This window comes from Hydra vulgaris, chromosome 10 (assembly GCF_038396675.1).
Source record: "Hydra vulgaris chromosome 10, alternate assembly HydraT2T_AEP".
Taxonomy (NCBI): domain Eukaryota; kingdom Metazoa; phylum Cnidaria; class Hydrozoa; order Anthoathecata; family Hydridae; genus Hydra; species Hydra vulgaris.
This window is the reverse complement of record NC_088929.1, coordinates 9,888,842-9,915,251: the sequence shown is the minus strand read 5'-3', so window position 1 is coordinate 9,915,251 and position 26,410 is coordinate 9,888,842. Positions and strand designations below refer to the sequence as shown.

The window sequence follows — 26,410 nt, the reverse complement described above, 5'->3', positions numbered from 1 at the left end:
GCTGAGCTTGAATTTTTTCTGATTATTATAACCTTATTCTGACATAATATAACCTTATTTCAACATTAAACATGCCGACAAGAGGAACAAAATTCTTGATCATTTTCCCTCTTGCTTAGTTTTTAATAACATAATACTTAGGGGATATCCGTCTAAAACGACTATCTATAGGCGACTGATCAATAAGAATTCCTTAAAAAATTTTAAAAATTTTTTAAAAATAACATCAATTGGGATTTTATTTTAGAGTTGCGAGAAGTTAATTATGCATATGATTCATTTCTTAAGCAGTGCAAATTATACGAAAGAGCCATTCCTGAAAAATAGTTTGTCATAAAAAACAAGTTTCTGTTAAAACTCCGTTGATGTCCGTAGGTCTACTTAAATCCTCAAAAACTAAACAAAAAATTTATAATAAATTTCTGAAAAAGAAAACGTTTAAAAATGAGAAAATATTCAAAAATTATAAAAAATTATTTGAAAAAACAAAAAAATACTCCAAAAATTTTTATTACGCAAAATTATTAAATTATAACGAAAACACTCAAAAATATGGCATGTCATTAATAAAATAATTATACCTGTCCTTCCGAAAAGGACACAAGTCCATTTATAAAAACTTTTTAAAATAAACAAAAACATGATTTTTATTAAAATGTCTAAGCTGCTAGAGAAATTAAACATAGGAATAGATAAATAAAGAACGCATATAACTTATGTAAGTTTTATTTTTTATAAAAAAAAAACATTAATCATACAGAAATTTTTTAATTTAAGTTTATAAACTAGCTTTTAAAAGTTTTGCCTTTTTCAAAATGACACGTTCAATTGGAAAAAATAAGAGTATAATAAATATTTTACCAAAAAACTTTTAATAAGGGGTCGTCCATAAATTATGTCACGCAGTTTTTGACCGTTTTTGCCCTCCCCCTCCCCCCTCCCTCGTCAAAAAATCGTAACACTTGAGAAGCAAGTTTTGTATGAGTTGTCACAAAATCACCAAACCTCTCTCCCCCAAATAGCGTGGCGTAATTTATGGACGACCTCTAAATAGAAAATTAGTTCATGAAAAATCTTCTATTGCTGAGAAACTTGTCTGCTTCTTTGTTAATATTGGGTCAAACTTAGCTGAAACAATTCCGCTAAGCTCATCAAGTTTCAATTCTTATTTAAAAAGGTTAGTATTCAAATGGAAGAAACTAATCTTATAATTTGCGTATTGCGAGATACTTTTAACAACCTTAAAAAAAAAAAGCGCAGGTTTTGATAAAATTAGCGTCAACATTGTAAAATCTGTATTTGATATCATTGAGCCATCGTTATTTCATATCTTTAAACTTTCTTTAAAATCAGGTATTGTTCCTGATAATTTAAAAATTGCCCGAATTACACCTATTTTTAAAGGAGGAGATAACTCAATTATTTCACACTATAGACCGACTTCTGTCCTTTTTCTAAAACACTTAAGCGTATAATTTACATTAGACTCTACGGCTATATAAATAAATAGATGCTACGACTAACATACACACTAAAAATTAAAGGTAGAAATTTTTAGTTAAGGTAGGATATGTGATATACCCTTAGTAAAGTATAATTTTCTACCTTAAAGGTAGAAAATTATACCTTTAAGTTAGAAAATTGTATGACAAACAATTGTTTTTAATATAATTTTCTACCTTAAAAGGTAGAAAGTTATACCTTACTAAGGGTATATCACATATCCTACCCTAAGGTAGAAATTTCTACCTTTTTTTTTAGTGTGTAGAGAGACATGCAGTATAAAAAACAGTTCAGTTTCAAAAAAATGCATTCAACTGAACACGCCATATTCGAGCTAGTCAACAAGATATCTTTCGCTCCAAACAACGATTATTTTACATTGGGAGTTTTCATCGTTCAGTCCAAAGCCTTTGATACAAGAAACCATGATATACTGCTAACTAAACTTGAAAACTATGACATTTGAAACAAAAATTTATTTGGTTCAAAGACTATCTAACAAATAGAAAGTAATTCATATGCTATGATTCAACAGTAACAGGTAAACGCTCAATAACATGTAGGGTTCCTCAGGGTTCTGTTTTAGGGCCATTATTATTTCTACTGTACATAAATATTCTATTTTTATCATTAAATCTTATAAATTTAGTTCTACTTGCAGATGATTCCAATCTGTTTTATTCATACAAAGATGTTAAAATACTTTTTAAACAAGTTAATAAATAATTATAAAAAAAAGTTAATGAGTGGTTTTTAAAATACAAACTTTTTCTGAATGCTGGCAAAACTAAGTTTACATTATTCCATAAATCTTATAAAAATGATAACATCCCATTAAAATCACCAAATCTTATTATAAATAAAACTATTATTAAAAGTAATCTTCTGTAAACTCTTTAGGCGAGGAGTTGGATGAAAATTTACGAATTTTCGTATAAGCAGTCAAGAAAAAAAATGTCAAAAAAATAATTGAAATAATATATAGAGCTAAACAATTTCTTAATTTCAAATTAATAAAAGGTTTATACTTTGCTTTTATTCATAACTACTAAACGTACAGTATCATTGCTTGGGCAAGTACCAATCATACAAAACTAAAAAACCTTTCCGGTAAACAAAAACATATATACCAAATTGTATTTTGTGCTAAATGAGAAGAACCTTGCAAACCTCTCCTGTATTTACTTGGAGTATTAAATATTTATGAAATCAATTTACATCAAATTTTAGTCTTTATATGTAGAACTTAGCTACGATTATTGCCAAAAATATTTTAATTCTATTTTAGTAAAATCTGTCATAAATGTAATAATAGCTGTACTAGGGGAGAGCAGGGTTGGTTGTCACACTTTTTACATTTTAGACTGCTCAGCTTTTATTTTTTATCAAATCAATGCCAAACTTTGCCCAAAGGAAGTTTAACTATTTCCGGTAATTATTGCAATATTTTTATGACATTACTATTCCATTATTTTTTGCCAAATCTCATCCTTCAATACTAAGATGGGTTTAATGACTGTCAAGCAACAATAAACAAGGTTTTTCTTTAGTGCATTTTGTATTGCCTAAAAAATGTTGCAGATATTTTACAAAGTTTTCTTCTTTCATCCAACTAATTGCATTGGCATCTCCTGAACTTCCTGTTGGTGCTCCTACTAGGAAATAATCTTTAAAGTTTTTACGAGGAAAAATAAAAAAAGGTAGAATGCTATTTCCAATAGCATTTATTGTGCATGTTAATGTTACAAGAGTTCCTCTTTCAACTGACATGATGGCTCCTACTTGTTTTAATTATTTTTTGGCAATAACCTTTTTAGGTCCTTGTACTGTAGTTACAGCTGTTTCATCCATGTTCCAAATATCATTTGGTGAGAACAAGTAGTTTTGCATACAGTGCTGCAAATTGCTAAAAAATGATGCAACATTCTGCTAATTGAAACTTGTCGCTTGACTAGTAGCTTTAGGTTGCCTAATGGAAATATTGGAATGGCGCTTTATAAATCCTGTTAACCAATCCTTACCAGCTTGTTCCTTTACAACCTAAGAATTAGGAACTTTTATATTATTTTTAATTGCAAGCTGGAGAGCAAGCTTTTTTACTTCAGTAGGAGTTAAACCAAAATAAATTTCTGCTGCTTGCAACAGGTACGTGACAAGTTCTTTTGCTACTTTATCTGGCAATATCTTTCGATTTTGATATCCTATAATATTATTGCAGGTGGAGTTTTGATTTTTGTCAATTAGATCTGTTGTAGAGCCTTGTGATGGGTTAGTAATAATAACTTTTTTACAATAACGTGATAATGTTCTGTAATTAATGTCATTGTTTTTTGCTGCTATTATAATAGAAATGTTATTGATCTTTACACCTTTAACATCACGAATAATGACATCTTCAGAAGTAAAACCTCTATTATTTTTTGTTTTTAAATTTCGTACCATTTTTTACTAAGCAAAGTTAGTTAAAAAGCGGAACACGTCTAACTTTAGATTTTGCAAATTTTAATTTTAAAGTATCAAAATCCACAGATTCAACAATTTTATTTTCAATGGAAATTATTGATAAACTGTTTAAACGTTCCTGGCCCATTGTTGATTGTAAATAGTTTTTATTAATTTTAATTTGGAAAAACTACATTCCCCTGTACTCACTGTTAACGGTAGTGTTAATAATATTCGTAGGGAAATACAAACATTAGGAAACAGTTATTCAAGCTGACTATCATAGATCCATTTAAGCACAGATTCCTGTGATTTTTTCCCATCCATAATTTCCGTGATAACAAATTTAGTTCCAGAAACAAATCTCTGAATGCACATCATTTGATTCACCATGAGTCAATACTTTTTCCAGTAATCTGCATTTGTTAATTATGTCTTCTTCACCTATTTTATCAATATCTTTGATACCATACAATGACTCAAACAGTTCTATTGTCCTTGAGAAGCTTTCAAATCGTTCATTTATCGATTCTTTAGCTATTTTAAAAAGAACATTAAAAAATTGTTTCTTGAATTTTTGGTTTGGTTGTATATTACCATCTTCTTCAATAGGTTCACCATCAAAAAATATTTTTCTTTTTCTTGCTCTTTTACGTGAAATAGAACTGAATTCGTCAGTCAAATTTGCATTAATAGCTAAAATTTTGGCTTTTGAAATATATATTTTGTAAGAATCTTCAGTGTGTTTAGTAACAAAAAAATCGATAGTCTTTTTAAATGCATTTGCAGCAGTCTTCACGTCTACAGTTTGAGATTGTAATAGTTTGCTAGTACAATTAATTTCAGTTAATACATTGTGTCAAACAACAACACCACATATGAATTCAAAACAATCTAATTTTGATGCAAGTGATTCAGCAGTTAATCTAGTAATAGAAACTTTTTCAATGTTAACAACTTCTTTCAATGCACAAAAAATTTCTTTTAATCCTAATTTTAGAGCACGAACAGCATTCACATGACTTTCCCATCTGGTAGTACTTAATAACTTTACTGTTAATTTGCAACATTTTGATTCAAAATTTTGCCAACGCTTTGTAGTCGCAGAGAAAAAATTAAAAATAGCTTGAATTTGTGAAAAAACTTTCCTAATTTCAAAACATCCTTGGACTGCATCCGCAACAACCAAATTCAATGAGTTACAGACACAAGGAATATAAAAGGCTTGTGAATTTATATCAGTTATACGCCTCTGTTTTACCAATTTTTTTTACCTTTCATATTGAATCCATTATCATATCCTTGTCTACGAATATCCATGATAGATTATTTGATTCCAATGAATTCAAAATTTCTTCAGTAAGTCCTAATCCAGTAGTATCTAATACATTTATGAATCCTATAAAACTTTCTTGAATTGTGACACTGATAACCTGGTTATCCAATTGTTTTGCAATGTTAACGTAATGTATAATAATAGACATTTGCTCTTTGTGACTATTACCTGGTGTGCAATCTACAATAATTGAAAAATACTTAGCCTTTTTTATCATACTTAAAATTTTCTCTTTTGTTGCTTTGCTAATTAACTGAATTAATTCTTCTTGAACATTCTTTCCCAAATAATGTGTTCGATTAGGATTCTCGACTGCTCTGTTTAAATGTTTTTCCATCACTGGATCAAACTTTGAAAGTAGTTCTACGATTTTTAAGAATTTCCCATTATTTTCTTAAAAAATTTGGTCTAATGATCCGCGGAATGCCATTTTTTCAGAATCAAATCATCAAAATTATATTGATAATTCTTTTAATAACAGAGTCCCAATGTTGTACATCAGTAAGGTACATTTTTTCAGTAAGACAATCTATAGTTTGAGATGTACTAAGGCTTTTCTTCAAATCTTTCCATTTCCCAAATGATCGTAGTGCTCTGCACTGCTTTCATTTCTTTTTAAAATTAGTGTAATGCGTCTCTAGTCATTTGTTCCAGTTTTCACTAAACAAGAAGTAATGTTACTAAACAACTTACAACAAAAACAAAATACTTTGTCTGATTTAAGTCAATAAACAAGCCAAGATCTGTTGATTAATTCTTCATTAGGAGCTTTGCAATAAAAATGTACATAGTTAAATGATTGGTTTTGATCATCTTTTGGGTAAGCAATAATATATATATATATATATATATATATATATATATATATATATATATATATATATATATATATATATATATACATACATACATATATATACACACACATATATGCACACACATATATATACATACTATATATATTACTTACTCATTCTCGGCGCTAATTTACATCTCTACCCCACTATTATTTACACTACAATTTAAAGTTATACACATTGAAATAAAAATTTAGATTACCGATCTTTAGTTTGACCAAATAATATCTTAATCATTAAAATATTTCTCAATGAACGCGGACGGCTTAAAGTTTGAAGTGCACGGAGTCGAGGCAATTTTCACAACCATCCCCATATATTTTGTGACAAGCAACCCCTTCTATGTAAGTTGCAAAACACATGTAAATTTACCTAAAAGCGTGTAAATTTCATGAGAATTTTTTGTGGATTATGTTACTAAATAGAATAAAAAACTCTAAAAATTTACATTCAAAACACATTAAATGATTTTCGTTCGGTGAAAGAAAAGTTCTAAGTGAGCGAAATTTAACTTTTTCATATCAAAAACCTATAAAAACAAATAACTTTTTTTCTACACGCTAGAAAAACTCAAAATTATTGTGAAAATTCTTTTAATATATAAGATTTCTATTGCATAATTTTAAAGTTCTACAACTTATCTATATTTCCTGTAATAAACTTTGTGGCAACCAACCTGCGTGACAACCAACCCGGCTCTCCCCTACAGACATGGCGAATCCCATTCTGGTGCATGTTAGTAACCACTCGACTAACTTGTTTTCAATGTGTTCACCTAGTACCGATTCATACTTTCAGTGTCGTATCTTCAATTAAGTTCTTCCAGTTATTTTATCACGAAGCGTCTGATAAGGAATTCCAAACGTTTTGCTCGCTTTGTACACAACCATACCTTTTTCAACAGCATTAATAGCATCACGTATTTTACTATCTGTATATTGAAGTCTTGTTTTGAGTTGCAAGCTTTTTTTTTGCCATTGTAAAAGAATCTAAGTAAAATAGTATTTTACTTAGGTTCTTCTAAGTAAAATATTTATTTTTAAAGTGAAAAAGAAACAAATTGATTATTCATTAGACATACTATCCCGGTGGGAAATGAGCTAGCAACTAGCTAGCTTTATAGCAATTTTCAAGCAAGTTTTTCTTATTTTATTTTTTTCTTCTGTCTTTAACATCTTTAAAAATTCGATTTTTAGCGTTGAGTCTATTATAATTATGAGAATAATTAAACTTTAAGCATTACGATTTTGTAGCAATTTGTCGCTAGCTACGTATCGTAGCTTTGTGGCTAGCTACAAAATATCTACAAATCTTTAGCTAGTTGATAGTTACATTCAAAATTTTTTAGACAACGGTTTTGTTAGGATATGATGCTATCTACAATAGCCAGTGGGTCTTTAGCTTATTAAGCTAGCTGTCCTATTAGCCAAATCGATGTCTTTATCTTTAAAAATATTGATAGCTTAAAAAAGGTAACTTAAAAAAGCTAGCGATCGTCGTGACCCAATTGCTGTCTTTATCGTTACAATTATAGCTAGCTATTCGCTAGCCGATTTCCCAGCGGGATAAGTATGGAATGACATTTTTTTTAGTTCATACTTATCGTAGATTCAAAAATACTACATTGATACTATAATGATAACTGGTTTTAATAATATTTATAATGGTTTATGTTTTATTTACCTGATTAAGTCAATTTATTTAAACATCATTTAATTTTATAATAAATTTATTTAAACAGCAACTTTTACATCAAGACTGGAGCTATATAAACTTTAATGAGGATATAAACATCATCTATAAATCTTTTTTTAATATATTTTATAAAATCTACGAAGCAAATTTTCCGTTACGAGAAATTATTCTTAACGCAAAAGACATTTCTTGTCCTTGGATAACTAAAGGAATAAAAAAATCCTCAAAAATAAAACAAAAACTCTATGTTAAATATCTTAAAAATAAATCAGACAAACATAAAAATAACTGCACAGCTTATAAAAATCTATTTGAAAAACTCTGCAAAAAAGCCAAACAAATTTACCACTCTGACTTGCTTATGAAACACAAACATAATTCAAGGCGAGATTAGCAAATAATGAAAGAAAGTAGAAAATAAATTAGTTACCGATTCAAGTGAAATTGCTGCCGAATTTAATAAGTTTTTTTCAACAATAGGAAATAACCTATCAAATAAGATTCCTTATGTAGGCAACAACTCTGTTGACGAATTTATATCGTCACCCAGTTTAACTACAAATTTTTCAAATCTAAGTTATGATGAATTTGAAATAGCATTTAAAATCATTAAAAAGGAATAAAGCAATTGGGCCTGATGATATAAATGGAAATATTATAATTGACTCTTTTAATGTGATCAAAGATATCCTCTTCAAAGTCTTTGAAGCATCTATTACTCAAGGATCTTTTCCAGATAGTTTGAAAATAGCAAAAATAATTCCAATCTTTAAAACAGGTGATCATACAAATATAACAAACTATCGTCCTATCTCAGTTCTACCAGTCTTTTCAAAAATATTAGAAAAAATAATGTATAACAGAATATACACTCATCTTATTGATAATAAACTCCTCTATAAAAATCAATTTGGTTTTCAAAAAAACAATTCTACTGAACACGCTATTTTCTAAGTAACGCGCAGTATTGCCGACCCATTTAAGAATTCTCAATTCACACTAGGCGTATTCATTGACTTGTCAAAGGCTTTTGATACTGTTAATCATCATATTTTAATAGATTAATCATATTTTAATAGAAAAGCTGGAGAGCTATGGTGTAATAGATAAAACCCTAAATTGGTTCAAAAGCTACCTAAGTAATCGCAAACAATTTGTTTATAATAAAGAATCCTCATCGCAAATAATAACGAATATAACATGTGGTGTCCCCCAAGGGTCCATACTTGGGCCACTGTTATTTTTATTATACATAAATGATCTTTACAAAGCTTCTAACTTAACGACCGTAAATTTTGCGGATGATACGAATTTCAGTCGCACGAAGACATAGATATACTTTTTAGTAAAATGAATAATGAACTAAAAAGAATATTATATTGGTTTAGAAAAAATAAATTATCTTTGAATACAGATAAAACAAAATTTTTACTTTTTTACCCAGCCTCTAAAAAAAAGAGAATCCAAAATATCTTGCCTCATTTATTAATTGACAATACAATCATAAAAAGAGAAAAAGTTATAAAGTTCTTAGGAGTCATGATAGACGAAAACTTATCTTGGCATCAACAAATTGATAATATTTCAATGAAAGTTGGTAAAAGCATTGGAATTCTATATAAAGTTAGATACTAAATAAACAACAACTAACTCAACTATACTATTCATTTATTAATTGCCATGTAAACTATGCTAATATTATATGGGGAAGCGCTCACAAAACCAAACTTAAATCTCTCTATCGGCATCAGAAACACGCAGCTCGCATAATTATTTTGCATATCGTTTTTCAAACTCAACACCACTTCTTATAGAAATGAAAGTTTTAAATATATACGAACTAAATATTTTTAATATTTAATGTTTTATTTTTAAATGTAAAGAAAATGTATCTCCTAGTGTATTTACGAATCTCTATAATTTGAAACCCAAAAACAAATATGAACTTCGTTGTAGTAAAACTATTCAAGAGCCATTTTGCAAAACAAAAATTAACCAGTTTTGTATTTCTTATTGTGGTCCATTTCTCTGGAATAAAATAGTATTACCTAACTTTGATTTTTCTTTCAAGTGGTCTTTTCCTTCCTTTAAAAAGAAATTTAAAAAAAATAATATTTTCAACACAAAATATATTCATCTATTTTTAGTATTTCAAGTTTATATGATTTATTACATTATTTTTGTTTACTGTATGAAGAATATAATTTATACAAAATATATTGAATACTTTATATTATAATATTCAATATTGAGAATGTTATATACCTATATTATAAAATATTATGTTAAACTTGCTTAACATCTGAAGAGTATTATAACGCATATGTAATTTTTTAATGTACGACTTTTTTTATATATAAATTGTAAAGGGCTTTATGATAAGATCATGTGATCTTCTGGAAGTCCTACCAGTAATATATTCATTGTAAATTTACCTTGTTCATATTATTCTGGAAAATAAAAAATTACACACAAAAATTTAGGAATAAAATTTTATGTTAACTTCTTAAATTTCCCTGTTTTATTTGAAACGCTTCTAACAGCTGCTACTTAAAAAAAAAGTATTTTCATATGTTGACGTAATTATATTTGTATTGCGGTTTCTATGTATTGTAATAGAAATGCATGATGATGTTGTTGATACACAAAATATAAAAATTAAAACAAGCAACTACTTTTTGCATAATTTATGTTAGTGTTTAAAACCTACGATAAGTGTTGAACTCACGGTAGGTGTGGAAATGACCCTAGTTAAAAATATTCTAAGAGGTTAATAGATTAAAAAAATTTGTTAGGCTTATTCTTTAATTTTTTATATATGTTATTGAATTTACTTTAAAAGAAATTATAAATAAAAGTTGTTTTACAGAAGTTTATCCTTTTGTTAACTATAGTTGTTAATAAAAGGAAAAACTGGCAGCAAAAGATCTGATAACTACCCAGCATTGTTTTAGTGGATTTGCAGTGGACCTACATAGGTATTTTGAGTGGTTTATTTGAGTTTTGCTTATCGTTTACAAATATATATTTATCGAAATAAATTTTAACATTTCAAGGAAATCTATAATAGTACAAGTACTAATATAAAGCAAATACCATAGTGACGGCCGTAGTCATATTACATAGTGGACCATAGTGGCAGCCGCTATAAATGGCCACCCGATAACTATCCAACATGTTAATAGTGGCTAGTCATCGGCTGCCACTAACGGTTCACTAAGTAAACGATGAACAAAACTACAGTGGACCGCTCAAAATGCCTATATAGGCTATAAATTCCTCTATTGAATGTCTGCTAGGAATCGTTACGATTGTAATTATAGTTATCAAGTTTTGCTCGATGTTAAAGAGCTTGTTTAGAAAATAATAAAATTAAAATTTAATCTCTAGTCCTGCTCATTACTTGTAACCCTAATCCAACCGTCAGTATAAGCGGAAATAATAATAAAAGTGAGTTTCGAAATATCAAGTCAAAGAATGACGCTTTATATCGTTTTATACTTATATTTTATTGCCGATTGCGTTTTTCTATTGTCCGATATTTGGAAATCCAAAATATTTTATCGGAAAACATTGTTCAATATTTCACTACACTAGGATTGAAATTTATTTGGAAACAATCAAAACTTTATTTTAAATTTAAACATTATTAAATCAAGTCTTGAACTACAAAAAGCAAGTTAAGTTTATATATGAACTTATTTTGATATTTATAATTTATATAATTATAATTTTATTCTTATAACTTAACATTAGATGAAACTAAAACGTAAATCAATGGATTTTTAAATGTGTAAACATCCATATTTAAAAATCTGTTCTATATATACACATTTAAAATCCATTAATTTATGCTTTAGCTTCATCAAATGTTAAGTTATAAGAATAAAATTATAAATACATTAATTATAAATATAAAGTTAAGTTTATATATAAACTTAACTTGCTTTTTGTAGTTCAAGACTTGGTTTATTAATGTTTAAATTTAAATAAAATTTTGATTGAATTAAATGTGTAAACAAGCGCATTTAAAAATCCATTGATTTATGTTTTTAGTTTCATCTAGTAATCTTTTAGTGTTCAAAAGTTATAGCAATTTAAAATTTACAACAACCTCGTTTTACAACAACCTCGTTCTGATAAGGGTGCAGTAAGAGTGGAAACTTTAGATCACATTTAAAAAGCTTTGTTATCATTAAAAGATTAATAGATAAAACTTAAAATCTGTCAAGGAATTAGTATAAGATAGTAAGAAAACTTTTTTTTTTAATTTTTAATATTTTTGAGAACATTTTGTTTTGTGTACACCTCTAAGCATTTTATACAGACAAAAGTATGAAAAACAAACTCAAAACTTTTTTCTTTATTTTTCCTTTAATAATGTGTTTTAGTTAAAATTAAAATTTATTTTACTACTTACCATATATCATTTATATATAAGATAGTATAATCCAAATAGGGGTCGTCCATAAAGTACGTACGCCAAAAATTTTGAAATTTGACCCCCCCCCCTCCCCCCTGTTGCCATGCGTACTTTAATGTCCCCACCCCCCCTTAAAAGTACGTACGTTTCTCAAATACCCCCCTCCCTCAAATATCCCCCCCCCCCCATCCCTCCTTTTTTTTTTTTTTCTTAATTAAAAAGTTTAATTAAAAAAAAAAAGACGGAGGGTACCTTAGATACTTTATACTACCCCAAAGCTTTTTGCTTACGCATTTTAAAAACGTCTTAAAGTATAAATGCAAATAATAATTTAAATAAATTTAAAATTCACTAGTGTAAGTGTGTATTTGGGCAAAAGGTTTATGCGGCGGCAATAGTCCACGGAGATCCAGGTTCGATTTTCGGTGAAATCTAGGAAAACTTTTTTTGTTTTTTTAACGAATCAAATGTAAATAAACTATACTTAAGGTGGACGTTTTTTTCAGGCACCCCTCTTTAGTAAGTAAAAAACGAGTCTAAGGTGAGATCAGTAATATTGAAAACAAAGGGTAAAACCCAGTGGGAGGGAGCAACAGCAAACTTTGTGCCCTTTTGCTATTTTAAGAAGCTTTTTATTTTAGCAAAACCTAGCGGTCTTTGAGACGACATTGACACGTTTTTTTTGGGGTGACTCCGTCCCATCAACCACGGCTCTCAGGTCTTACTCAGGGCCAGTATATAAGGGCGGGCATGTGTGCATGGGCCCCCTCAGGATTTTTTGATGTTTTGATTTTTGATGATAGAACACTTTCACACAACGTGCAAACTTAAGTTTGTTAATATGCCAAATGAGGTGGCCTTGCAAAAAATTTGGATGGCGGAGGCCATCCAAATTTTTTTCCAAATCTAAAAGTTATAACCATGCAAAATTTACACCCCTCTCATTTTGGGGGTCGGGAGGGTAAGCGTTTTAAGGCTTTTTGTTCACAGGCCCCCGCCATCCCGATATTTTGCAAGGCCTCCTCATTTGGCATAGGTATAAACAAACTTAAGTTATGAGTTTGCACGATGTGTGAAAGTGTCCTATCTGGAACATCAAAAAATTCTGAGGGCGCCCATACATGTGTGTGCATAGAGGAAAACTATACCCTCTACTTCATATACCATACATCTTTTTATGTTGGCAAACTAGAATCTTTAGTCAGAATGTAACTTTTCTATTGATTAGCTGGTTAATTGTGATAAATTAGAAAATCGAAGTACGTACTTTTAAATTGAACCCTCCCCCCCCCCCCTCCCATACGCTTTCGTACGCTTTTTGAAGACCCCCCCCCCTCCCCCCTATGAGCGTACGTACTTTATGGACGACCCCATACTGTTGAGAGAGTGCCAATACAATAACTGTCTAAATATTTAATTGTAATTTTTTTTTTAAATCATTGGTAAATCAATCACTTTAAGATTGGATTTGAAATTTTTAATTTATGTGGACTCCACTACCTATTCCGGTAAAATATTTCATCCAAAAAGAACCCTGTTTAAGAACAAAAATAACCCTGTTAAAGAAGTGTTATTTACTTAATCAGTTAAAAAAATCTGGTATAACGCGATGTTCGTATCCTCTAATACTAGAGGCTAGACCTAGTGTATTAATTCAATCTATTTTTATCCGAACTTTCTTCATATCAATAGATTCGAAACCTTTATATAACTTGTATTGTTGTATAAGTTCACCTCTTAGTTTGCGAAATTCTAAAATTGTTAAGTCTTGTATTTTTAATCTTTGATTAGATCCTAGATGTCTTAGTTCTGTTATCAGTTTAGTGGTTCTTCTTAAATCTTTTTCGAAATTTTTGATATCTTTTATATATTAAGGATCCAAGCTCAAACTGCAAACTCCAATTTTATTAGGTATTTATCTTTGTATCTAAAAGTATAAATTAATTTTGCAAGCATATTATTTGCTTTACTGGCAGCATTCCTTAAATTTATTTCCTAACTCAAATTATAAGATACTATATAAATAGCATTTTTTTCGAAAGTAGATTTTCCTACTTCTTTTAGTTTGCCATCATTTTTTATGAAATTAATATATATTAATTATTATGAATATATTTAATATGAATATATTTATTACTTGCACGAAAATGCATTATTTTACTTCTCTCAAAATTCCCTAGTTTTAACTCAACCAACCATTCATCAAGTTTTTTAAAAATAAATTATAAACTTGTACGAAATGTAGTATTCCGTCTAAAAAGAGTTGCTAAAAGAAAGAAAATACTTTAAAATAAACGAAATTCAATTAATTATGCTATTTAAATTAGTAGCAACTACATTTTAAAAGAAAATACTTCACGTTTTTCAAATTAACACTATCTGAAATCAATAATACGCAAAACGATATAACAATGCTTTCTTTGAACATGTCTTTAAAAAATCTCATTTCTAAAATTTAAAACTTCAGTTTAAAAAAAAAAACATTCTTTAATACTCAAGTTTGATAAAACCCAAACCCAAGTTTGATAAGAAATAATTGAGCTTATTTGATAACAAGGGTTTTAAAGTATAGAACTCCTAAATTAACCTTTTGAAAGTCCAGTAAAAATAACAACTTTCAAAAAACTTTTGAAGAAATAATTTCAAAAAAATTTTTTATTCTGTTTGCATTTGTTCCATATTATTATTATCATTATTGTTATTATTACTATTGTTATTATTATTACTATTATTATTATTATTATTATTATTACTATTTAATTTTTTGTACTTTTTTTTCTTTAACATAGTTATAACTATGGGCGATGGGTGTTTAATAAACTCAAAATTGCAAATTTTTAAAAAAAAAAAAAAGAAAAAAATTTTGTAAACAAATTAATTAGATGGCAAAATAATTAGAAAAATAAAAATAAATATCAATCTTTATTAACGATAGAATAAAAAGCAAAAAAATGATTAAAAAAAAAATTAATTGTAAATAAAAACATATAAACACCATAACAGATTTAAGTTTCGAATCGATTGATTTCGGGAGAGAAAAGAGTTGTTCTAGACTCCGTTCAACTTTTATAAAACGGTAGTGGCATAGTTTTTCAAATTATTGTATAAAATGCATTGAGACGTGTTGGATAATGTAAACATTACTAGCCTAATATGCCACTGCAACAAGTATAAAATATTATCTACAAGTATAAAACATTACCGCAAAAAATATATAATATTACCTAGACGCTCATTTGCGAATAATGAATTGATATTGCTTAAAATATTTAATAATTAATAAAAGTTCATCATGTTAAATGAGTTATGACGTGTCGGCAACAAATGTTACGCAATATTCAATACAACATAAGCGTTCTTATAATTCTATAATTCATTTTATTACACTATACAAGTTTTATACAGATTCTATAGTAGTAAGATGTCTGCTGTTTGACCAAATATTTAAAATGTTTTATCGTGTTACTGCAAATAAAGTGGGGCAATAAACTTTAAAAATGGTTTGAATGATAATTCTTAAGAGTTGAATCTTTTAACTCGGTAAGCTTAATGTTAAATGCACAAGTTTATTGTCTTCTTTTTTAGGTATTTCGAATGCTTTTCCCGAGAAAATAAAACAAGTTTTAAAGAATAATTCGAATTTTCTTGTAAGGAGTTTTCTAGATGAAAGTATTCCGGACATTTATCGAAAGTAACCATTTTAAAAAATGAGTGTTTTGCTTTTATTTCTTAAAAGACCTTTCTGCAAAAGAGATAAAATTATTCAAATATTTTGCAATACTTTAGATAGAGTAGTTGGTAGTAGTTAAAACCTTTTTAAGTTAAAAACAGAAAACGCACAGCTGCCCCAACCACTTGAGCAGATGACAAGTTTATGAATTTACATTTTAAATTTTTTTCAAACATACTGACAAGATAATAATACTTCTTGACTGACAGCTTTTGACAACTTTTAATTTTTTTTTATTTCACATTTTGTAGATAAGTTTAATACTTTTAAAAGATGAAAACTTTAAGTTTATTTACTAAAATGAAATTTTGAGATCATATTAACTATTTTAATTAATTAATTATTAAACAATTGAGCTTTTTTATGAAATTTTTTCTAACTTAAATTAATTTTATAACGCAATTGATTGGAATATTGTTTATGGCATACTAAAATTTTGTATTCATTAAATAATTCAGAGTAAGAATTCAAATGGATTTTTTTGTTGTTGTAAGAATTAGTCACATTTTTTTATTTATACTTTTGCCAATTGTCATCACTTTCATCAATTGTCATCACTTTCATCAATTGTCATCACTTTCATCAATTGTCATCACTTTCATCAATTGTCATCACTTTCATCAATTGTCATCACTTTCATCAATTGTCATCACTTTCATCAATCGTTATCACTTTCCTATGATTGATGTGCTACACTTCTTTGCTTCTGACATGATGTCACTAATGTCATGATGTCACTATTTTTCTTCTGTCATAACTGATACGACTAATAAACTACACTATTTTATTCAAAAAAACTCTTCGGATGATGTTAACATAGATAAAAAAAACTTTTTAAAATCTTAACGAAGTACTGCTATGTAAATAAAATTGTATATAAACGGTTGTAAACAGTATTATTTGATTGATTTTGAATCTTGAGAAAATTTGTATTATAAAACATGCAATTTCTAAAATTTTTATGATAACCAAAATATTTAAAAGCTCTAAGAAGGTCCTTGGACTCTTTTAAATGTCTTTGGCTTTAAAACTGCAAAAGGTAATTAAAAAGAAAATTACTATAATGTTTATATTTAAAGGATATTTTTGTGGGACAAATTTGTAACTCTATGGTAATATTCAAATATAAAATAGTTCCACATAGAGCTTAAAATCATGTTATGGTATAATAAAATGATTTTTTTAAATAAGTTTATTGCTTAAAAGTATTTTAAATTGTTAAAAAAAAAGAGATATGGAGTTTAGCGCGTATTTTCACAACTTTTTTCCTTTTTTTCCTTCCTCTTTCTCGCGGAATTGCCCATATATATATATATATATATATATATATATATATATATATATATATATATATATATATATATATATATATATATATATATATATATATATATATATATATATATATATATATATATATATATATATATATATTGCAAATATGGGTTATATATATATATATATATATATATATATATATATATATATATATATATATATATATATATATATATATATATATATATATATATATATATATATGTATGTATATATATATATATATAGAGTTTTCCGAATTAGGGACTTAATTAGTGTCTGTCAGATACAGTGTGAATAATAACAATTAGGTACAAAATTTCATTTAATCTTAAAAATGTCAACTTTTAGTGAGAAAATCAATTACATTGAAGCAAACATGCCAGCAGTTGCTGTGACATTGACGTAAAAAGTTCTTCTAATAGAGGAATGCCAAGAAAGTATGTAATAACATAACCTAATAATCAATAATCCAGTTGAGAATCAAAATTAAATCATACATTAGCATCATATTCATTAACACCTTCTGCATCTGTTGTACTGATATCACAAATAAATTTTATGTTTTATGATTACTATTTGTAGGCTATATATAAGACTGATAGTATGTACATCCAAAAGCAATGTCATAAAAATAGCATTTTGTTTAATATATATATATGGGCTATTCCGCGTGAGTGTCGGTCGTAACATTTGACATTCTTTAAGCTATTAAAAATCAACCGAAAATGAAACTTCCTTAAATTTTTTCTATAATTATGAAATACTATCATGAAATTTAGTATTCAAAAATTAACTCTACATAGCGTGTCGGTCGTAACATTTACTTTTTACTACTTCTGAACAAAACAACTTTGTCAGATTTAATGCAGCGGACGTCATGGTAAAAAAAATTATTCGACGTGTGTATTTTGCACATATTTATATTATTATAGGAGTTTCATAGTTTTTACTTGAAGTTTTACAAGCTTTTTTATTTTTTTTTTGTCGTGACGGTCGTAACGAAAATCCAATATTAAAAAACAACAAATAAAACAATTCAATCAATGGTGCGAGAAAAAAAGTATAAATGATTATTTAAAAAAATTCTCTATAACATTATCAAAGTTCTCAATTATGGTTTTACGATACGATTTTTAACGCAACAAAACAAGACTGTAAATAAACGTAAAAACACGTTTTTACAATCCTTGCACCTTTAAAAGGTATAGTATCTCGCGGAATTGCCCATATATATATATATATATATATATTGCAAATATGGGTTATATATATATAACAGGTTCGTTATTTATTTGAAAAAAGAAGTGGCTTTGGATGCTATAGCTACTGACGGTTCTTTTGACTGTGCTTTTTTTTCTAATTTCTTTTAAAAACATTGATTTTATGCTGAATTTTTTTAATGGGCATGTAAACCACAAGTAGGAAGAGTTGTCGAAACTGAAGCAGCGCTTTAATTGGAACACTTGAGGAACTCATAGCTTTATATTGCACTTTTCTTCGTTTTGAGAGATTTTAAAGGTTATCCCTCAAAAAATGCGCGCGTACCATTATTTAAAGCTTTTTTGCGTCATTTTTTTTAGGTGAGTTCACGCTATAATGATTGGACCGGCTAAACTATACTACTGTGAGTTACATGATTTTTTGTGTTTAATGCGATATGATTTAAAATAAAAGTAAAAACATAAACTTATCTTATAGGTTGCTGCAAAAATAATATTTTGGAGATTAATAATAATATTGAGGAGATATTAAAAAATATTGGAACTATAAAATTTTCCTTATTTAATCAGTGAAAAAAATTACTGGGTTGAAAAATAGTTCGCGCGCAATTTAAGAATAAGTAGTTACAATCATAAACTTTAAAAACTTTAATAATTTTTAGTTAATAAATTTAAAAAAAAATCATTATAGATGAAGTTATTAGTAAATAAATTTAAAAAAAATCATCATAGATGAAGTTTTTGTACAGTTTATAATCTGTAGAAATTCATTTTACCTGTGTAGTTTTGATTCTATTGAAAATGTAATCCTTTTAGTTTTTAAAGCATAGCATAATTTTTGAAATAAAAATTGTGAAGATCAAAACAATTTAATTAATTATTGGTTGGTTTTACTTCTGTTTTGATTAAGGAATCGAAGTGTACATATTCAGATTCCGGTTGCACAGTGGGCCAGAATTCACTTTTACAGGACAAAACTAATAACTCCTCATATAACAAAGATTTAAGGAATATTTTTGCACTGTTTGCTAATTTAAGGATGGCGGTTTCAATGGTGACATTAGTTTTAATTTTAAATTGCTATGGATACCTAAATTACTTAGCAACCACATATTGTATTTATCATAATAAAGTTAAACTGGACTAAAGTAATAATTTTAACGGATTACTCCCAATATTACCGCATACAGTATTATACTACAAATGTAGTGGTACTGTGGATTTTTTATTTTATTGATCGTGATACCTGAAATACCTGGCAACGGTTCATTTTGCATAGTTACTACATTAAATTTCTTAAGACATCAAAGTTATAAACAAGACTAATGTTAATGTGGCATTCTGATTGAAAATTATTTTACGGATTTAAAGAATTAAACACATATTCAATTACTAATTTCAGGTGTTCTTATGCAGTTCTAGGGCTCTTTTTGATATTTCATGAAACTACTACATAACCCATATGAAAAAGAACCTTTAAACCAAATATTTTTTAACCTTTAAAAAATAATTGGTTTACAATTATTTTTCATACCAAAACTCATCTATTCTGATAGTTGTAAAACAGCTTTAGCTTTTTTTTCTTTACCATCTTGGCGCTAACAACAATCCGATGTAAACAATAGTTCAGAAGATGAAAAAGATGCAACTAACGACGCCAATCTTCTTTTCTTTATTTTATTACTTAAAGTATCATAACTCACTTGGGATCTGTCAGACACTACAGTTGAATAAAAGCAGAGTTATCTTTTTCAATTGAGGCAGTTAGAAGAATATTCTTATTATCAATTACAAATTGAACCGATATCGGTTCATTTTGAAGCCATATTTCGTTATTTTATTCGAAACGAATTTTAGAGTATTTGCATATATATTCCTTTGTCAAAGATGCTTTCTTATTACTTTTTTTTTTTTTCTGTTTAACAATAAATAATCAACCTATATATACAAAAAAAAAAAAAAATCTTGCCGTAGATACAAAGAAGACAGTAAAATCTTGTCAACAAGCACCGTTTTTGTATATACTTGAAAAAATAAAAACTGTTCTTTTTTACAATGATCTTTATAAAATAAAGAGTTAAACAGACAGGGGCTCAAAGAAGATGAAAGTGACAATACGTCATCGCAATCTTTTCATAGAACCCCTTTATACATTTTTAATAGAATATAGATTTTAAATTAAAAAACCCAAATGGGCATAAAACTGCTGCGCTAATCAGTAAATCAAAAAAAGATCAAATAAAATAAATACTAAAATAATTAAAATTACTTGGTGATCCCTTTAAGCACAATTGATTCTCAAATTTTAAAAATTTCCTTTTTTATTATTTTTATTATTTTTTTATTTTTATTAGAAACTTAAAAAAACTTAATGATTTTGCCATACATTTGAATCCTTTTTGATAACTATTCCATATATTTGGTCCTCGATATGCAATACTATATTCACCATATTTATTAAAGTTTTATATGAGTTACTAATATTTGCTCTTAGATAATAGTTTTCATTTATGTTTATTTCAAACTTGTTATTAAAGTTTGCAGGAGAAAGATTGTTATTGAATCGATACATAAAAATTAAATGCTGATATTTATTTCATAAACATCCATCATTTTCATATCTTTTATTATAGGTTTGGCGTGTTCACGCTTTATTTTAGGGTAAATGATTCTGCGAGCATGTTTTTGTAGACTATAAATTTTTTTAAGTTTTGATGGTTGCGTACTCGCCCATGTTATGTTTGCATAGCTGATGAAGCAATGAATTAGTCCAAAATATATTAGTTTAAGACTTTGTTTATTGATATATGAGCGAACTCGATACATCATACCAATTATATTAGTGATTTTAGATTGAATATATCTTATTTGAGGAAGCAAGGATAAATTCTCTTCAACAAAAATTCCTAAGAATCTAATACTGGCTTGTTTTTTAATTAAGTTATCATTTAAGATAAGGTCAGGCAACTTAAGAGGAAGGTTTTCTTCTTATGTTTTTTTATGGAATAATATATAGTTTGTTTTCTCTGAGTTAAGTGAGAGTTTGTTAGCCCTAAACCAATTATTTACTTTATTTAGTTCAATATTCATATCTAAGTATAATTTCTTGATATCATTGTTAGTAAGAAAAATATTTGTATCATCAGCAAACATGACTGAATTAAGTTTTAAAGATGCATTGCAAAAATCATTTATATAAATTAAAAATAGGAATGGACCAAAGATAGATCCTTGGGGGACTCCACATAAAACATTTAAAACTCCAGATTGTATATTACACACGTATTGTTTTCTATTGGTAAGATAACTTTTAATCCAATTGTAAGTTTTATTAATCATACCATAGTGCTTTAGTTTATCTAATAGGATGCAATGGTCAACTGTGTCAAAACCTTTTGATAGGTCAATAAATACTCCTAGAGTAAATTTGTTTTGTTTAAAACCATCAGTTATTTGATTAAAAAATTCAATGATTGCATGCTCTGTTGAGAGGTTTTTTTTGAAATCCAAACTTGTTTGGGTAAAATAATTGTTATTAGTGAGGTGATTATATATCTATTATAAATTACACGTTCGAAAAGTTTTGAAAATACAGAAAGTATTGATATAGGTCTATAATTGGTTATGTCTGAATATTTATTGCATTTAAAAATAGGAATTACTTTTGCTAATTTAAGTACATCAGGGAAAATCCCTGATGTTATTGATAGCTTAAGTATATGGATCAGAGTTCTGCTTAGACTGATTTTATTGAAGATAACTAAATCGCTAGTTATTTCATCAAACCCTGGTGCTTTCTTTTTTTTAAAGAGGAAAAGGCTTCTTCGAATTCTTTATAGTTGAATTCATTATCATACATAATAGCGTTATTTTCGGGTTTTAGATTTTAAATGAATCAGATGTTGGACTTATTTTATTAGCGAGATTAGGACCAATATTTATAAAATATTTGTTAAATTCTTCCGAAATTTGTTTTTTACAGAATATGTCAGTGTTGTTAATATTAGTTCTTTTTGGTAAAGAAGTTGAATTTATTTTTTTCCTTCCCATTATCTCATCAATGATGGTCCACGTTTTCTTATTATCAGATTTGCATTTAATGATTTGATTACTGTTGTATTTATTTTTAGCCTTTTTGATAAGATTTTGGTAAAAATATTTATAATTTTTGTAGTTTCATTTTCAGTGTTTTTATTTTTTTTAAATTTATTATAGAGTTTTTGCTTCTTTTCTGAGCATTTTATCAGTGATTTATCCATCCACGGATTGGCAACTGCTTTTGTCTTAATTTGTATGTTCTCTTGAGGACAGGTTTCATTAAAGCAATCTAGGAATATATCTAAAAAATTATTCAAAGCTTCGTTAGTGTTATGACATCTATACACGTAGGACCACGTTTTTTGTTTTAGTCTAATCGATAATTCATTAGTATTACTCGTTTTAAGATTGCGTTTTTTCAAATTTATAACTTTTGGTTCACAATCAGACATGGCTTTTGAATTTCTTACTTTTGTAAATATCGGAAAGTGATCGCTAATATCAGTCATAAATAACCCAGTTTCAAATTCCATTTCCAGGTAATTATTAATTAAAATATTGTCTATTGCCGTTGCCAAGGTTTTTGACACTTGTGTTGGCTTATTAATTGCTGACAAGACATTAAATTTAAGAAGCATATCAAAAAAGGATTTTGTTTTCGGAGACTTTGAATAAGTTAGAGAATCAAGGTTCATGTCTCCAATAACGTATAAAGTTTTATTTTCTTTATTTATTTTTTCAATAGTATTTTTGATAAAAGTTTGAAATGATTTGATTTTGCCACGAATCCACGGTGGACGATAAACGCATCCAATTAAAATATTTCAAAATTTTTTATTTACAATTTCAGTGAAAAGGCTTTCATAATTATCGTTTGAGAAGCATAGTATGTTTTTTACCTTAAAATCATGCTTTTTTGAGACATAAAGCCCTAACCCTCCACCTTTTCTTCCAGTTCCTCTTGTTTGACTAATAAGTTTATAAGATGGCAAATTAAAAGTAGAATTTAATTCAAGAGAATTTTCAAAATCATGCCAAGTCTCTGAAAGAGCTATGACGTTGAACGTGTAATTTATATTATGTAAATTAAACGTGTAATTTATATATGTACGTGTAATTTATGTAAGTGTAATATGAACGTGTAATTTATATATGCAAATTATATTATGAAGTTAGACAAGTTATCATTTTAGCAGTTAAGTTCGTACCATTTACAACTGCATTCAAAATATTAGGATTAGCTAACTTCAAGTTTTCTTGTATTATATATGAATAAATATCAATATTTTTCATGTTTTGAATAAATAAAAATATGAATTACAATTTAAAAAATCATATAAATCGATATTTTAAGATGTATTAGTATTAAAACAAGTTTGTTATCTAGACTCACTGAAACCCAATTATTACATAACCATTTAGAATAAAATACATATAATGTTTTCGCCACATAAAATCGGATGCATCAGTTAACTTGTAAAAATCTGTAGGATCGACCAGGCGGACATCCGCGGATTATAAATCAAATTTATATTGATAATATACATATTGAATAATGTATTTCACGCCTCAAATTACTGAACTACCTTGAACTGAAAAAGCATTCGATTATATAAGTGAAATTTACTTCAATTACTTCGATTATATAAGTGAAAAAGTACTTCAAATACGCTGTCATCTGAAAACAATTTATTTGATATTACGTGCAAAATAGTGTTGCAATAGCTCATTTGAAAGACAATACTTGATTTTATTAAATTATGCAATAAAAAGAGAGGTTTTAAAATTAACAACTACTCTATGCTTATTAGTAACACAAAAAATATTTTTAAATAAAAAAAAAAACAGTTCTATAAAATAATTTTTTTTTAAAAAAAAAAGCTTATTATTCTTCAGATTAGAGGCGTACAGCATGATAATTATACATAAATATATATATATATATATATATATATATATATATATATATATATATATATATATATATATATATATATATATATATATATATATATATATATATATATATATATATATACATATATATATATTATAAAAGCTGAATGTTTAACCTATAAAATGATATACAATAATGTAATTTTTGAGAATGTATTTTTTTTACTTTTGTCCACCACCTGGCCCACTGTGGGTCGCCTTAATTAGAGTAAAATGGTGCTTTGACAAAAAAACATCAATGAAGTTTGAAAACGTCAGCGGCAAAATAAATTTTATTAATTGCCATGAATACAGATGTTGATTTATCTTGTTTCTTTTAAAATAGATCAATAAGATAAAATCATCTAAAACATTACATCAACTAGGGAGTTTAGGCAATATTTATAGCAAATGTAAATATTTTTTATATTAAATGCATTATATTCCTTAATATATTTCCTTTTCAAAATGGTTTCAACCACCTCTGTAGCTTATTTAGTTCCAAAGATATACGTGTTTTAATATTTTCAATTCATAGACTTTTTATGAAATATTTTCTTAAAGTATCTCGTTCAATTTTTGGCACCGAAAAAAAAAACTTTTTTATCTTTTTTTTTTTTTTGCGTAAAAAGTTGCGTAAACTAACTTATAATAAAATTTTATTAGAAAATAAATTGTAAATCTAAATTATTTGAACAATTCATAAGTAGAATTTTTTGGGGGGTTAACGCAGACGTACCATGAAGTAGTCAAATAACTGTATAATATGTTTGAATATGTTTTAAACCTTTTTGACACAAAATAAATTTTCAAATGTTTTAATTTATAATACGTTGAGCGTAACAAAACTTTGATGATAAATATTAACTTAAATTAATTTTATTTTTCTTTAATAAATTATCAATTGAGCAACGTGGACCCAAATAAAACACGCCGAAAACGTCAAAATACGTACAAAATAAAAATAAATCTAAAATTTATTTTTACACAAACAAAAAAAGAAATTAGTCAAAGACTTGTTAATAATTTCAGTATTGTTATAGATACAAAAAAAGATTTAACCAATTATAGTCAACTGATTCGACTAATTTATTGTTTTCAGCACCTATCATAATATAAAAAATGTTATATTTTTTAATGGGGTTAGGGTTTTTAACTTTTTAAAAATTTTGAAAACAATGAATGAAAAACTCGTTGAATTGTTCTATTTCATTGTGTTTGGCTTTATTTTATTGTGTACTCTCGAATCCTTAACTCAAGGGGGGGGGGGGGCGTTTATTATTTTTGGGAAACTTTGCCACCCACACTAAGCTTATTAAGACCCCCTCCCGTTTATTAATTTTTACTTGTTTTAACAAAAAAATTATATCTAAAAACTAAAAAAAAATCAGTGAAAATCAGCTTTAAAAATCAAAGAATACATACTAGTTACTGATAAGTAATAAAACTTTCAGTGTAAATTCTGACCCTCCCCTCCCCCGGTTCATTAAATTTTGACTAAACCCCCCATCCACTTTTATTACCCCCCTCTTGTATTAAGAAATTGAGATTACATAGATTAACAGACACATGGAAATACTTATACGGATTATCTTATCGATCTATTTGTCTTAAACTTTTTAATAGATGTTTTAAATCGTTTTGTCTTTGAAATAAATTATCGCACTATTAATGTACCCAAATTTGAATATATGTTGCAAATTATTTGAACTCAGAAAAAATATTTTATTTATCGAATTTCAATTCAAACTTCAGAGTAGGCTGTGCGTGTATTGTTAACAAACAATTTTATACATAATTTGCCTTGGCTATTCCGTTCATAAATTAGACAAAATTGTCTAACTTACTTAACGAAGTGCACCAACGAGAAGGTAAGCCATAGGACTTTGCACTCCATCCGTGAGCTGTCAT

General features: G+C 27.3%; 2 protein-coding genes across 3 annotated transcripts in view; one reads left to right on the top strand and one right to left on the bottom strand.

Annotated features, from left to right (window-relative positions):
- Nucleotides 1–4,291: 4,291 nt before the first annotated feature.
- On the bottom strand, nucleotides 4,292–26,410 carry LOC136086125 (uncharacterized). The gene is made up of 6 exons (XM_065808397.1): nucleotides 26,347–26,410; nucleotides 23,464–23,615; nucleotides 7,031–7,127; nucleotides 5,256–5,644; nucleotides 4,837–5,197; nucleotides 4,292–4,746 (listed from the first exon to the last, which is right to left on the bottom strand). The coding sequence occupies exons 1-6, from the start codon at nucleotides 26,408–26,410 to the stop codon at nucleotides 4,292–4,294; spliced, it is 1,518 nt and encodes a 505-aa protein (XP_065664469.1).
- LOC100209609 (ribosomal protein S6 kinase beta-1) overlaps nucleotides 15,669–26,410 on the top strand; it is a 56,746-nt gene continuing 46,004 nt past the window's right edge. Inside the window, exon 1 of one of the 2 annotated variants that reach the window (XM_065807222.1) lies at nucleotides 15,669–15,796. The gene's annotated coding sequence lies outside the window, so the exon portion shown is untranslated. The remainder of the gene's footprint in view (nucleotides 15,797–26,410) is intronic. The other variant, XM_065807223.1, reaches the window with a different exon arrangement.

Bases quoted from the DNA above. Each gene is read 5' to 3' on its own strand.
- LOC136086125 (XM_065808397.1), bottom strand. From the start codon at position 26,410: ATGACAGCTCACGGATGGAGTGCAAAGTCCTATGGCTTACCTTCTCGT. The intron at 5,645-7,030 runs GTATGGTTGTGT...TAAAAATCGTAG, and splicing joins TATTAATGCTGTTGAAAAAG to AACTACTTTCAAAGTTTGAT. The intron at 5,198-5,255 runs GTAGACAAGGAT...TTGGTAAAACAG, and splicing joins ATAATCTATCATGGATATTC to AGGCGTATAACTGATATAAA.